At 38.8% G+C, this 16,345-nt stretch overlaps 1 protein-coding gene across 1 annotated transcript in view; it reads right to left on the reverse strand.

Annotated features, from left to right (window-relative positions):
* Positions 1-16,345, reverse strand: part of LOC132131860 (protein TASOR-like) — a 74,863-nt gene that overhangs the window by 9,071 nt on the left and 49,447 nt on the right. The window contains exons 16-21 of the mRNA XM_059543993.1: positions 5,392-5,518; positions 3,666-4,711; positions 1,377-1,499; positions 1,092-1,251; positions 882-990; positions 543-721 (exon numbers count right to left, since the gene is read on the reverse strand). Of these exons, the coding sequence (XP_059399976.1) occupies positions 543-721; positions 882-990; positions 1,092-1,251; positions 1,377-1,499; positions 3,666-4,711; positions 5,392-5,518 (1,744 nt within the window). The remainder of the gene's footprint in view (positions 1-542; positions 722-881; positions 991-1,091; positions 1,252-1,376; positions 1,500-3,665; positions 4,712-5,391; positions 5,519-16,345) is intronic.

Consider the following 16,345-nt stretch of genomic DNA (forward strand, 5'->3'; position numbering starts at 1 on the left):
CACAATATTTATTAACCGAGGACTTCATTTGAACATTCTTCTGCATCCACCCTTTCTTGGCAGGTACTCCACTCTTTGTTTGCATGTTATTTAGTGCATGGTGGACATGGATGCTGAAATGCTGATCAATTCATCAAATTTATTTAGAAAGATTTGTTGCCATTTCCTGAGATCAAAAATATCCTCTAAAACTGTGGAGAAGCACGTTTGCTTAACACTCATTCAGAGGGCAAAAGCAAAGATGATGAAATTCTGGAACAAAGGAAAAAAGTGCCAGCAGGATCTAAATTTATAGGCACACCTCTCTTATTCTGTACAAATTCAAAATGCTTCCATATTGGTAATATAACATTTGGGTGCTGACTGTATTTCTTCTATAAACCAAGCCTTTCACTGCACTAGTGTCCCAATGTCCCCTTGAAATGCCAACTCTCACATGTGCAAAACAGTGCATACTGTGCATGTGTTGATGTATGTTTTGCCCTTCAACACCTTCATCTGCCACAGCCCTACTTAGAACACACGTTTAGGTTGAAGATCACCTGTCAGAAATATCAGATGTCGTTGTTTGATGAATCTCGCTTGCAGATCCACTAGACAATCGAGGTCAGGTGCTTGACGTGATGGAGTGTCACAGTCATGGTACGACAGGATCTCAACGATGTGTCTCTTCTCATATTCATTGAGAATCTCGAACAGGTTCAAAGCATCAGTTTTGAGCCTGGAAAACAAACAAAACACAGTCGGTCATGATGAGTCCTTACAGTGCAGTCAATCACAAAGAAAACCATTTTACCCAGTTTCTACTCTCTGTGTCACCACTTGGTAAAAACTGTGCATGAGCTTCCTGAAGTTTAAAGGGTTGTGGTTTAGTGTCAAACCTGCTGTGCTCTCGGAGTTTCTTGTGCGATTTGAAGTGCACCCTCCACCTCCAGGGGCTCTGAGGAGAGTTGAGCTGCTCAATGTACTCAAGGATACCTTGAAGTTTCTCTATAAACAGAAAAAACACTGGGCTGAAATGTGTGTCGAGTTGATAGAAAATAAATCTACATGTCAATAATAAATGTGAAAATATGTTGAAAGTGCATTACCTGCAGTGATGACAGCTGGATTCAGGACGTGCTCATCTGAGACGATGAAGCCTCCGGACTGAAAGAGCTTGTTGTAGGTGTGGTTCTGGATGTCACTCAGGTTGTCTACACCAGCAAAGCTCACAGACGGATGCTTCTTCAAGGAAACTAAAGAAGGTATCTGTGTGTACAAAACACAACATCTAACGTCTTCCAATTAAACTGGTTCCAAAATTTAAAAGGAATCAACCTACTTTTCAATGATGTATCTGACTCACCAAGGCGAAGTGCTGGGCTCTGGCTTACCTTGTGAACCTGTGCGGCGATGTCCATGTTCTGAATGATGACCAGCAGTTTGTCTAGACTACTGCTTTTTTCAAGGAAACCATGAGGATAACACTCCAAATCCCCCAACTTTTCCAAATATTCCTGTTACGAATGTCAAAACAGTACAAGCTGAGTACGTCTCCAGATCTCTGGGCAACTTCAGTGTGACAAATAACCTTTATATACTCCAACATTTCTGCCTAACTGGCCATTTTGACACTGGTGACTAACATCCGATCTCAGCACTAAATATAGGTGCAAAGAGGGTCTGAATTTCTAATAGAGTGTGAGATATTTTCATAAATTGTGGCATGGATATTCATTTTTGGATACCACATTTATACCAAGTATATAAAAGCCTTGTTCACATTGTCAGTCTACCTCAGATTAGATATATAATGTAGATAATTACATTAGATATCTGATTGGAATTCGATCTAAATGGATGACGGTCCACACTATGTATAGTAACTATTCAGATGTGATTTGCGATTCCAATGTTTAGTTTTACTTGATATCTGCATTGGTTTCTATAGCAGTGACGTTGTGTTTGTATGTTTACACTGAAAACGACAATAACAGCAATACAGTTTGTGATACAGATGTCTTCCGTTCTGCTGGATTATATTAGGTCAGATGAGGCAGTGGCAGAAGCATAGGAATCTGGAATACCTGGCTTTATTCTGTGCGGCAAAACTCAAAGAGGTATGTAGACCAGCGATATAACACCTTTTTCCGCTTGACTTGCACTTCACAACAGCACAACCTTGTTTCTACAAAGACGTTTTCTAGGGAATCGCGCCCTATCCCCTATATAGTGCACTGGAAGTATAATATACACAGTCTCAGTCTCTGACCGGCGCGGGTGAGCTACAATTCATATTCCTTCATTAAATAACTGATAAAGTAATCTGAACAAGTTTCTGTTAGACAATTTCACACAGCGTGAGTGAAAAGCAGCGCACTCTTCCCTTTTGTCTCAAAAAGCAAATGGCTTCAAATCACATCGTGTCTGCACTATGAGTGATCTGCACACTGCACAGTTGACACGAATTGTCACTTGCACTATCAAGGTAGTGTCGTATCATATTTAGACCATTCAATGCTCGTGTGCTTTCCTGGAGACAGTGCACTCATGCTCACTTGCAGCGCGCACACAATGTCAGGTTCACATTACTTTGTTTGCAGTGCATATGTAGTGCGTATTTTTTCCACGCTCATGTTCACGAATTAAAGTGTTCACACAGCACACACGGTTACGGTCTGGCAGTGCGTTTAGGAGCGGTGCGTCTGCAGCAGTGCAGAGATCGTTTCCGCACCTAGTCTATTTTTTGCTGTGCTGCATGTGCTGAATTCATGTTTGCGGTAAATATGAACACGCATTGACAAAAAAGTAGTAAATACACCATAAATGCATATAATTATAGTCTACTGTGTTTCAAAGCCAACACATAAGCTATGGCTTTTTGGTTAGGTTTAAAGGAAAAGAGCACCTTTAGATAAACTAGGCAATAATTTTAAAGTTCTTAATTAAAGATTAATTCTTCATGAATGCAGCATTGCTTGTAATAAAGATTTAAATGCAAAAGGTAGTAGAGCTGCAGGTTTCTGTCAATGGTAAGTTTTCATTTAAATGTTTGTGATAATGTACGTGGTTTAAATGTTTTGCTTTAGCAATTTAATATATAAATCTAGAAGTAAATAAAAGTAATAATTGCTGAAAGAATGTATTTTGGTACTGTGTAAAAAAATCACAATGTTGAAAAAGCATTTTAAGCAACAATGTGTGGATTTAAAATCAGAATAATAGATACACGTTTTGTTGGTGGTAAACAGCCGTGGCGCAGGAGCAGACTCCTGTGTAAAAAAAAAAGCACAGTCCGTGCTGCTTCTGTACCACACATAAACTACATACACACTGTGTGAACCTCACATACAGCTCACAAAATCAGCTCTCTGATTCCCTCATTTCACTCCGCCATTCACTATATAGGGATTAGGGGACGAGTGAGGGTTTTTTGGACACCTCTAACATCTGACATGTTTACAATTTACGTGGTGTAGGAACGTAAAAAAGCTTAGCAAAATCCAATGTGAGCAGTCGGACTGAAAAGGATTTCCAGAAATGTGTTTTGGATGGAATTTCATATGAATGTAACTTGAAACGGATTTGTAAAAATCGGTTCACACTTGCTAAATTTGATCGTATTCCAATCGAACATGCACAAAGACCGGATTTGGACTGACAGTCTGCAGCACTAGATGTACCTTAATCTCCCAGCAGACATCGCTCTCCTCCTCATCTGTGGAATGGATGTAGAAGTAGACGGTGTTCTTCTGAACTCCTTTGATGATCTCCACCAGGTTACTGATCACCTCGGGCTGCAGCTGATCGATGATACTGCTGATGGCAGAATGAGTGTGTCCCATCGAGGCATCCTTTGGACCCTCCCCAGCTCCCGTAGTCTCAGCAACCAGACTCCCATTCATCTCATGCAGGCCTTGGTGAAGATCATGAGGGATGTTCATTTCCGGTGTCTTCTGGGTCACCGAATCCTGCTCCAATGCCCACATCTGGTGTGGTGGCTGGTGGATATCAGGGTCGGGTAAACCTGAGTGATGTTGTGGCTGTGGCATTGGTTCAGATAGGGCTCTAGAAGGGGAACACGGTCTCTGAGATGATTCAAAGGTGCTGCTGGGTTTAGAGGTTGTAGACGAGGAAGCACATGGATTAAAGTAGGAGGACGTATCAGGGACATATGAAGGAACTTCTGTAGCTGATGAGGAGGAAGTCACATCATCTTGAGCTCCGGAGTATCGACTGACATGCTGAGGGTCAATGAACATCATCAGGCTGTCATGGAAAGAGCTTATGTAGTTACTGACAGGAAACGAAGTGTTGTAGTTTGACACGTAATCGGAAAGTGGCACAGCTGGAGGCTGGAGTGGTTCTCGTGAGCCCTGAGCGCTGGAGCAAGAAACATAATAAATATGTTTGGCCCTCAAGAGCTGCTCAACCTCCCTGGAGAAACTCGAGATGAGATCGTCAACTATGTGGTCAAAATTGCTACACGACGTGGCTGCATCTGTGGGACGATCTGTGGTCACAGCTGGAGGGACGGGGTCTTCATCCTCAACCTCTGCTGCTGTCTGCACATCCAGATCCAGCGCTGTGTTGCTGCTGTCTGGCTGGTAGGGAGGGGACAGGTCCTTTATGTCAGGTGTGGTGTGTGTAGACACTGTTGGGCTCTGAACGAAGCGTGGATCTTCAGGATAGTCCATCTGTCTCTGGGAGTATCTCTCCGTTTTCAGACCTAAGCAACAATTAAGAAAATTCACATTCTTTAAAGTATATCTTTTTTTATAAACCACAAAAAACTTTTTAAATTTTACTGAGGTTTACTTTTTACAGTTTTTTTAACATGAGGACAATCTTGGTATGGTGTTCATTCTCAGGAAACACTGTTATACATCTACCCATGTTGCTTTACATGTATAATAAACATATGATAGAATACAGAACTTAAAATGCTGTTCCACTCACCAAATTAAGGCACCTCTTATATCCAGAGATCACAAATTAAGACTCCCTCCAATTCACCATCAAATGCATTAATGCAGCTTCCAAATTAAAAAAAAAAAGCCGAGTTTCTCTTTACAGTCTTTTAGCATTTCAATATGGTAGAACTTGTATAGACTTTAGATTAGGGAATACAGATCAAATTCACTATTAACTAAGAGTTTTCCCCTCAATAAACTCTTAATTTGCTGCTTATTGATAGTAAAGTAGTTGTTGTATTAGTTATGTTTAGGTATGGAGTAGGGTTAAAGAAAGACCTAGAATATGGTCATGCAGAATAAGGCATTGATATGTATGTTAAAAAAAATAAAAATAAACAATTGTGGCAGTGTTATTTGCTGATATTGGTGTGCAAGGTCATTATTAGACATGTTTCATCGTTCTTGTTCTTTACATCATGTTAAGTGAGTTTACCTGTGATGGGAATCAGCACCCATGGAATGGTCTTCTCCCCGAGCAGATTGACACCACGCTGCTGTCCTCCAGAATCTGAACAAGGGCTAAATGCTTCTAAACTACTCAAACTACCAGCGATCTCCTCCTGAAATAGCAAAAACATAAGCAAAACCACCACCAGGACTTTATAAGCCAAATGATTGAAGAAATACAAACCATCATAGATGCAAAACTAGCAACTGTGAAGCAAACATAAGGTGCAGTCATATTCTATTACTCTAACACATCTGCTCTGTTTTGTACTGTAAACGCATTAAATACAGTAGCTGGTGAAGAAACAGAACAACTCACTGCTCTACATTCACCAGCAGAACAACGGCTATGAAAGGAATAGCATACAGAGCCACCTCACACCACAGAAATCAGTTAAGTCTCAGCACATAGAGACCCTTTCACCTTCACATCACACTATAGAGACTTTGTTATACAGTGCCCTCCATAAGTATTGGAACAGTAAAGACAAAACTGCTTTCTCTGCTGTGGAGTCAAGTTATTTGCAAATATGATTAAAATATGAATATGTGACAAAACTACAGAATGTCACATTTTATTATTAGGTCTTTCGACACACGTTTTACCAAATAAAAAGGACAGCACTTATAGAGTTCATACCACTATTTGATGTGAGTATTGGAACAGTTGAATTTAAGGTCTGTATCCAGATCAGAGGGTCACTGCAGTCAGTGGATCAGCACCTAGAAAGGACCTCTACTGCCCTGAAAGACAGCGGAGACCAGGACAACTAGAGCCCCAGATACAGATCCCCTGTAAAGACCTTGTCTCAGAGGAGCACCAGGGGAAAAGACCGCAGCCTGGAATTGAACTACTGGTTTCGTCTGGTCAGAGGAGAACTGGCCCCCCAACTGAGCCTGGTTTCTCCCAAGGTTTTTTTCTCCATTCTGTCACCGATGGAGTTTCGGTTCCTTGCCGCTGTCGCCTCTGGCTTGCTTAGTTGGGGTCACTTCATCTACAGCGATATCGTTGACTTGATTGCAAATAATTGCACAGACACTATTTAACTGAAAAGAGATGACATCACTGAATTCAATGATGAACTGCCTTTAACTATCATTTTGCATTATTGACACTGTTTTCCTAATGAATGTTGTTCAGTTATTTTGACGCAATGTATTTTGTTTAAAGCGCTGCAACCCATAGACATCACCAGACTTTTGGTCTTCTGCTTTGAAATGCTTTTCTCCAGCCTTTAATGCAGCCAATTCCAACTGATGCTTGTTCTGGGGAGTTTCTGTCTTTAGTCTCCTCTTCAGCTGGTGAAATTAATGTTCAATCAGATTTAAATCTGGAGATTGATTTGGGCAATCTAAGACTTTACATTTCTTTGCCCTGATAAAGTCCTTGACTGAACTGGCAGGGTGTTTTGGGTCATTGTCCTGATACAATATGAAGTGCTTTCTAATGAGTTTGGTGGCATTCTCTTGAATATTGGTAGCCAAGATGATTTTGTACCCTTCCAAATTCATTCTGCTACTGCCATCATACATGAAGTTATTATTAAAATAAAGAGGTCCTGTTCTAGAGACAGCCATGCATACCCATGACATGACACCACCTCCATCAAGCTTTACAGATGAGGTTGTGTACTCATCTACTGGCTCACATTAGTAAAGAATCTTTCTATTTTTGGTGCATCTTGCTGGGTAGTTTCTGTAATCCTGGGTCAAATTCTCCTGCAGACCATAGATTGACAGAGCATCCCCCCAGCTTTCTGGAGGTTACGATTTTTCTGTCATCAACTACTGTTGTTTTTCTCAGCCGATCAGGTGGTCGTTGGTTGCTGATGTCACCGGTAGTTTCCAAACTCTTGATTTCTCCATGCCCTTCATTTTTCTGTTTTTGAAAAATAGTGGCTAATTGTGCCTTGTTTGTAAACAAATTTGCGGTGAAATGAAGTGAACAAGCGACCAACCTTTTACTGCCACTGTCTGGAACTTCAGTAAAAGTAAGGTTAATCCACTTTTTCCTTATATTGGAATCCGATGGAAGGTTATACAAAGACTGTCCACAATTTGACACTGCATGTCTTGTTGTCTTTGGTGCATCTTCATCATTTGGTTTCTGCGTGACCGGTTCATATTTCCCTCTCGTTATAAACAGGCAGTGATGTAGAAGCAGGCCTTGATGATCTTCTGCGTAATAGTGTGGTTTATCCACACCATTACGTCATAGAGCAGCACATTCCACAAGCTGTCGTTTTGGCAGATTGGCTTTCTATATAAGCTGTTTTAAGACTAAAGATAATTTTTTCAGTTCTGAAACTTACAGGATGTTTTTATATATCGATGACCTATTATGTGTCAAAAGATCATAGAAATTTAGATTTCTCAGTACATGACCCCTTTAAAGCATCTCCTTATTGCAGAAAGACATGGGTCTGACCAGTCTGGGGTTCAGTCTGCAATCTAACCTGCAGAAATCTACTTAACTGAAGGGTGTCTGTGCTAGGGTGTTCTCTACATAATTTAGCTTTCTTTTTCCTGACAAAAGTTTTGCAAATGACTGTATATTTGTTTCATAAGATATGAAAACAAGTCTTACAATGTATAAAATTTTAGCTGGTACTAATTGCACAATGTATGCCATTCCAAACATAGCCAGAGAGTGTGATTCAAGATAAAGTCATCTTTATATGAATTTTGTGTAATAGAGAAACTTATGAAGATATCTGGGGACAAAGTTATGACAACAGCTTTTTGCATTTGTTTAGTGTCACAGTGTTACTTGACGTCCCATCACCAGCATTAGATTCCCTTTCAGCTGCAACGCTCACCCACCTTTCCTCTCTTCACCTGTGTCTTCGCTATGTCTGTTGTATGCGATTTCTGTGAAAATCAAGCTCTTCAACTAACAGCTTCTCAAAACAAAGGAAGTAGCCCCAAACTGACACTTTGGAAAAGCAATTGACCTATCGGTAAGCCCTGCACCCCTTAGTCAATGTTGCTAACTCAAACAGAGTTGCTAACTGTCTTACAATGACAGCTGTCAGTGTGATAACCTTGTCCCAAGATGTTTTTGATAAATTTTGGACACAGAAGGACCACCATTCAAGTGGGATTTAAATATGCCATGGGGAGATATACGTATAAGAGATTTTTGTCTAAATATGGTGGGTAACAAGATTAATTTGTAAGTGAGGGTTTACAGATCACAATGCAAGCGGGAGAAGCCGGAAGAATCTAGGCTAGGAATAGGATTAATTTACAATTTAATCCATTTAATATGGAGAGGCTCTGAAATGTAGACCCTTGTTTATGTTTTATAGCATGGACTCACTAACCTTAATGTTAGCTAGTATTAGCTTACCCCCAGGACATATAAGATGTAGGTGACTGTTTCTTCAGTAGAACACAAACAAAGATTTTTAACACAAACCGTTGCAGTCTGTTATTCATATAATGGAACTTGATGGGAATCATGGCTTAAACATACAATAAAACTAAAAAAAATAACATAAAAAACCTGCAGCTCGTGAGTGTAGGACACAAAACAATCAGTCTGTACAAGAAACTGAACAGTATTTATTATTATATATTTTTTTAGATCTGGTTAATGCATTGTCCAATTCTCAGCAGCAGGAACAAGAGGCATCTTCATCATCTTGCTTTATGGAGGATCGCAGACATATAAGTGCATATACAGTCACCTCTCTCTCAAGAGGACAATTGACACTCCTAATTAAATTAGTAGATAGAGTTTCAATGGTCCATTTGAGAGATAGGTGGCAGTAATGCACTAATAAGTCTGCGCTGTAAAGCAAGAAGAAGAAGAAGACGTGCCTGCTGCTGAGAACGTGATCAGGAGAGTTCTTACAGTTCAGACTAGGGATGCACCGAAATGAAAATTCTTGGCCGAAACCGCAAACAGAAAAAGAGAAAACCAAGGCCGAAAACCGAAACACCAAAAGAAATTATGCCAATTATTAGTACCATTGCATTTATTGCTATTCCTGTGTACTAACTTTACTAAAATCAAGACATTGCATTTGCATAAATTAATATTAAAGTTTCAAAGAATAAATCTATTACAAATTATGCAAATATTTATTAAGCACATTGCAACAATGCACAGTATAAAATAAAATTCTAACTAAAAATTTATCCCACTCATGTGTATATTAAATAACGTACTGGCCTGCAGAAAGGTTTTAAAATTAAATTTTCTCTCATAAAAACAAACTGCATCTAGGTCAAGTGCATTTGAAATTTTTCTCTGTAGGACTACTACAAGGAAGTCCATTACTTTTCCAGTAGGCAATTGGGTTATCACTTCTGGGGATGGGGACTTCAGACAGATAACCATCTAGCTGTTGAGCAGTTGAGCTTGTCATCTGCCAGACATTTCATAAATATTTGAGAGAGTGTATTTAAATAGGGCCAGGGCAAATTAAAGCAGAAATCTAGCAGAAATATGGCTACAATCTGATATTATTTATGTATATGTATATGTATATATGTGTGTGTGTGTATATATATATATATATATATATATATATATATACACACACACACACTCACCAAAAGGATTATTAGGAACACTTGTTCAATTTCTCAATGCAATTATCTAATCAACCAATCACATGGCAGTTGCTTCAATGCATTTAGGGGTGTGGTCCTGGTCAAGACAATCTCTTGAACTCCAAACTGAATGTCAGAATGGGAAAGAAAGGTGATTTAAGCAATTTTGAGCGTGCCATGGTTGTTGGTGCCAGACAGGCCGGTCTGAGTATTTCACAATCTACTCAGTTACTGGTATTTTCACGCACAACCATTTCTAGGGTTTACAAAGAATGGTGTGAAAAGGGAAAAACATCCAGTATGCGGCAGTCCTGTGGGCAAAAATGCCTTGTTGATGCTAGAGGTCAGAGGAGAATGGGCCGACTGATTCAAGCTGATAGAAGAGCAACTTTGACTGAAATAACCACTCATTACAACCGAGGTATGCAGCAAAGCATTTGTGAAGCCACAACACGCACAACCTTGAGGCGGATGGGCTACAACAGCAGAAGACCCCACCGGGTACCACTCATCTCCACTACAAATAAGAAAAGAGGCTACAATTTGCACGAGCTCACCAAAATTGGACAGTTGAAGACTGGAAAAATGTTGCCTGGCCTGATGAGTATCGATTTCTGTTGAAACATTCAGATGGTAGAGTCAGAATTTGGCGTAAACAGAATGAGAACATGGATCCATCATGCCTTGTTACCACTGTGCAGGCTGGTGGTGCCCATTGGGCATCGTTTAAATGCCACGGCCTACCTGAGCATTGTTTCTGACCATGTCCATCGCTTTATGACCACCATGTATCCATCCCCTGATGGCTACTTCCAGCAGGATAATGCACCATGTCACAAAGCTCGAATCATTTCAAATTGGTTTCTTGAACATGACAATGAGTTCACTGTACTAAAATGGCCCCCACAGTCACCAGATCTCAACCCAATAGAGTATCTTTGGGATGTGGTGGAACGGGAGCTTCATGCCCTGGATGTGTATCCCACAAATCTCCATCAACTGTAAGATGCTATCCTATCAATATGGCCCAACATTTCCAAAGAATGCTTTCAGCACCTTGTTGAATCAATGCCACGTAGAATTAAGGCAGTTCTGAAGGTGAAAGATGGTCAAATACTGTATTAGAATGGTGTTCCTAATAATCCTTTAGGTGAGTGTATATATATATAATGTATATATGTATGTCACAAATATAGTAGCCTAAGATGAGAATAGCCAACATATTATTATTTGAGGCACTTTCTAGCAGGATTTCACTGAACATAGACAACGAAGGTGCATGACCCTCATCTTGTGCAGAGACAAGACTTATTTTCTGCGCTCTGATCTCAGTCTCCTGCACTTGGCGTTTCTCCGTCTCCACATGGGTTCTCCGCAAGGGGCCTAATGGTCTTTATAACGCGGGGATCATGTACAGTCACGATGAAGTGCAGAGGATCCGAAAAGATCTCAGTGAAACGTGTGCTGACTTTTTTTTGTTTTCACTTCGTGGTCCGTCTCTCAACCCCTTTGTTAGGAGACGCTTTGGTGCTGCGATTAAAGGAATAATTAACGTCCGCTACAGATGCATCAGAGGAATTGATCTCTTTAGTTAGCTGCTCAAAAGGGTCAAGAAGAGAGAGAATGTTCTCTATTAAGACCCACTGGTGTGAAGTGAATGTCGGGATTTCTGTTTACATCATCACATTTCTGCCGTGGTGTTTCGGTTATAAAAGTCTTTCGGCCGAAAACCGAAAATGCACTTTTGGGCCATTTTTGGCTGAAAATTTTTGGTGGCTGAATATTCGGTGCATCCCTAGTTCAGACATTGTGTGAATCAGAGAAAAAAAAAAACAGGTTAGGAAAGAGGAGTGTTTCCCAGGATAGGACCCTGAGGGCCCCACTCTGGGTTGTGCACGGGCCAACTGTTAACCCTCTGGAGTCGATTAACGCGGATACGCGTTATGAGTCATTTTCTCCTGATAGCCCCGAAAAGAACTTAAATTACACTTTCAGTTTTAATCGTACAGATAAGAGCAATACATCAATCGAATCTGTAAAGGGTCTTCTTTTTTTTGGATACAGACATAACAACAAAACTTTGTGCACTTATAAAATAAAGATAACAAACAAGGTGCGCTGTCTGCAGCCTTTGTCTGCACTGATCTTCATTTACAAACACGTCATTAAAATGAACTGTAACTCAGTGAATAATCAACGAAGAGACATGAGAGAGATATCTATAGAAAGCTTGACATGTCTACTTTTAAACTAAATAAGTGCCGCCGAAAACAGATATTCTGTGATAAAGTAATCCATATGAAAACAACGCGATGTCCGTTTTTCACGTCTCCCTTCATTATATCTAAATGTGACCACGCCCCCGCGCCGAACGCGCTATTCAGATTCAAACTGAAGCGCGCGGCTTGATACGCCCATAACAGAAGAAAAAGCAGCCAGACTGTTCTTCAAGTTCTTTTATTTTACTGTTTGCTTCGCGATGAGAGGAATAAGACATAATTCACCCCGAAAAGATGTGATGTGGTTGAGGATTTGAGGATTTGGATTTCCTCAGAAAAAAAGAATGAAGCACTTTATTCAGCAGAGATCATAAACATGAGTAAGTCTCTTTTTATTTATTTATATACTTGTACTAGTTTTCACATAACGTGTAAACGTTTTACTAGCTAGACTTTTTCCAAAGACTTTTCCCAAACTACAATTCCTGACTAAATGTATAATCAAGTGAAACATTATGAAGTTTCAATAACAATATACAATATATACCATTCAAAAGCTTGATGTAAATAATATAAATGTAACAAATAAATAACTGTAACAAATGTAACAAACAATACTGTTCTTTCAATTTATCCCCCCTAAAAAACCTGAAAAATATTCTCAGCTCTTTTCAACATTAATAATAATAATAATAATAACAATACATTTTTTTTTTTGTAGAAAATAAGATTGTTAAAAGGATTTCTGAAGGATTGTGTGACTGGAGTAATGATGCAAAAAAATTTGTTTGAAAGTCAGCTTTGATTGTTCCTGATAAACTGTTTAACTGCTCCCCCAAGTGGATATTAAATTATGTTGTGGGATAATTAAATATATTCTAAATAAACTACAAACATAAAATTATATAGATTTATTTTGTTCTCACATTCTCTCTTGTAACTCCTCACTCACAGTGGCACAGATGACTGAGAGGCTCATTATGCAGCTCATTATGCAGCTCATTATGCAGCTCATTATGCAGGCCTTTGTCTTCTCAGGTGTAAATCACAATGATATTCATGGTAGTTGACGCCTACTCGCATATGACTTTTACCAACAAAAAGTGTCTTAGAAAATTTAAATCAATATATTGTTTTCTGTAAGTGAGTAAACAAGATGATTTTCACATGATTTAGAAAGAAAAATTCTAGGCTACAAGCTCCCGTTCTCAAAAATCCCGGGAACCATTGTTCTTTATGTGTTTTTTTGCCTTATTCAAGTTTTTTAACACTTTTAGTTTTTCACTAACCATGCATAACATTTTTTTTTTCTCAAAAACACAATCATGTATGTACAATAATTTCACATATTATTACAGCCCAGTTTGTGCTGATTACAGTGAGATTAGACTTTACCCATTTAGATATTTATAAGAAACTGAAAAAAGCACAAATGTCAGGGCATGACAAAACTTCTCCAGGCCCCAAAAATACCCTTAGACTCCAGAGGATTAAGGGCTATTCATAGGGCTATTGAGGCTAGGGCTATTAAACGCACAGTATGGAATTTTTGGCCACCAGGGGTCATCAATCAAAATAATAACATAAGACGTACTTTGATGACGTCGTGAAAGAGCGTAGGCTCATGGGAGTTGTTGTTCATTGGAACACGCGCTCTGTCGCTCCCCATATTCCTCACTCATTTTAACTGAGGCCGGCGACACACTGGATGCGTGGCGCAAGCGTCTCAGCTGCGTGGCGTGTCAGTTTTTAATTCGGCTGCCATGTTAATAGGTTAGAGCTTGCAGAGACGCGCGGCTCAAGGCGCACGGAAAACGCGTGCTTGCTAGAAATAGAACCGACGCCTATTTTTCACGCGACACGCACGTGTGTTGGAAGCGTTTCCAGGCAAAATATAATAGGAAAATATGTTTATATGTAATTTTGTACACAAATACATATTAAGTCATGACATTTTGATGTTTGAAGTCTATAGGTTGACATAAATTCAGATATAAATGTAATTTAAAAAATAAATAAATAATTATCGATTTTTAAATATTGCACCTGTCAAACATAGTCTATTTTGCCGTCAATACTGTTGACGGTGTCCTTTATCAGTAGGCTTTATATTTATGTTCAACATGAAGTATAGATATAAAAAAAAAAAAATAAGAGCCCGGTCTGTCAGCGGTCTCCCTCTATGTCACCTACAGCAGCAGCAGCCTAGTATTTTGACAATCACGTCTTTTCGAACGGAGAGATATATGAATTATCAGACCCCTATCAAATCAATATTCCATCTAGCTAGTAGTAATATATGTATAAAACACAATATATGTTAAAAAAAGCTACTTTATCCAGCTAGATATAGAACACATGTAGATTTACAATATACTCACATGAGAGCTAGTCCGTCTGCGTTTTACACAAGACATCATCGTTTCACAAAATATACGGATAGATACAGTTAGCTGAATGGATGCATACCTGTTTATCAGAATGCAAACATCTCTCTGTAGTTTCAGCTTGTCACAAAGCTCTCTCTATCTTAAATATGCAACTCCAATATTTACCCGTGTCTCGTTTCTTCTTCGTCCCAAAACCTTCTCAGGTCATTTATTTCACCCGTACGTTTGCGCTTCACAGAACGTGCAGGCAAAGCATAATCATGATCCATAACTAAGTTATTGATTGAGGTATAAATACGAATATAAACAATATAAATATAAAATATAATAGTCTCGATCAAGGCTAGCTACTACTTTTTCTTCTTCGTCTCGTCTTTGCTTCTGTTCACCTTTATATTTGGCGGTTCCGCAGGAAGTTAGATAAACTAGAGGGGTCAAAGTTTATATGACGCCATAGACGGGCGACAAAACGGAAATAAAGAAACGTGCCGTGTCTTCTAATTAAACTATAATTTTCTCCGGATTTTAAAGTTCGTGGAAACTGTCGGGATAATGTAAGTACACAAAAAAAATAAATATATAACATAGATATAGTGATATCTGCTATTTTTAAAGCAGAAAAATTACATATTGTGCCTTTAAGTTTAGGTCTGGTTAAGTTTAGGTTTGTGTAGGATGGGTCTGTAAAATTCAGGTATGAATCCCGGGGTGTCTGGTGGGTTTTGGGTATGGTGAGTTGGTTAGGATTAGGTTGTGTTATGGTTAGTTGGTTAGGTTTAGGTTTGGGTTAAGGTCAGGTAGATCTCCTAAGTCTCATTAAGACCTCTTGGAAATTTTGTATCAAGTCTCATGATCCATAATCTTTCAAATTTATGTCTATCACACAGCGACCAAAATGGGTCAGACTGAAGTCCAGTCACCCTGAAGGCCTCAAGGCCGTGGGTAAGGAAGTGCTGGACTACGTGTCTATGTTTTTCTGTTTTTTTTTTTATGTTGTGTGTGTGCTGATAGACTCGGACCCATTTTTAGTCTGGCCTACATATTGTTTGGAACTAGGGCTGTGAATCTTTGGCAAGGCAGCGATTTGATTCGATTACGATTCATAGGTTTTCGATTCGATTCAAGAACGATTTTTGCAAATTTAGAACGATTCGATTCACAATTAAATTCGATTCGATTCTAACGATTTGATTCTGCATTCTTTAAGTGCATTCACGGGATTATTTAAATGCTTCTACTAAATTCTTTAAATGCTTAGTCAGGGGGCAAATTACAGTAGCATTTATGATTAGAGAACCATAGGTTAGAAAAAAAAAAAAACCTTTTGTCCATTGTTAAATGCTAGTTTAATGATGCGACATGGCATACGTAAAAATGTATGTAAGCCAAGTTTTTAAAAAAAGAGCTTAAAGAGTATTATGTATGTGCGAACATTTTGTCACACCAGGGGCGTAGCCATAATTTCAGAAGTGACAGAAATATCAAATACAATCATTTTATGTATGTAGCCTATATAATAATAATAATTATTATTATTATTATTTTTTTTTTACAAGGAATTATCTTCTTTTTTAATTACTTTTAATTAGCTGTAATAAATCAAATACACTGCTGTACAATAATTAATCATTTGTAATCGATATTTTTTTCCTAAATGGCAATTTTATGATTGTTTTATGATTGTTTTAATTGTTAGGCTAAATTTAATTAGCAATTATTTACATTTTCTGCACAGAATAAGGTAGAAAATATACTTTATAGTCTCTGT

This window comes from Carassius carassius, chromosome 48 (genome assembly GCF_963082965.1).
Source record: "Carassius carassius chromosome 48, fCarCar2.1, whole genome shotgun sequence".
NCBI lineage: Eukaryota > Metazoa > Chordata > Actinopteri > Cypriniformes > Cyprinidae > Carassius > Carassius carassius.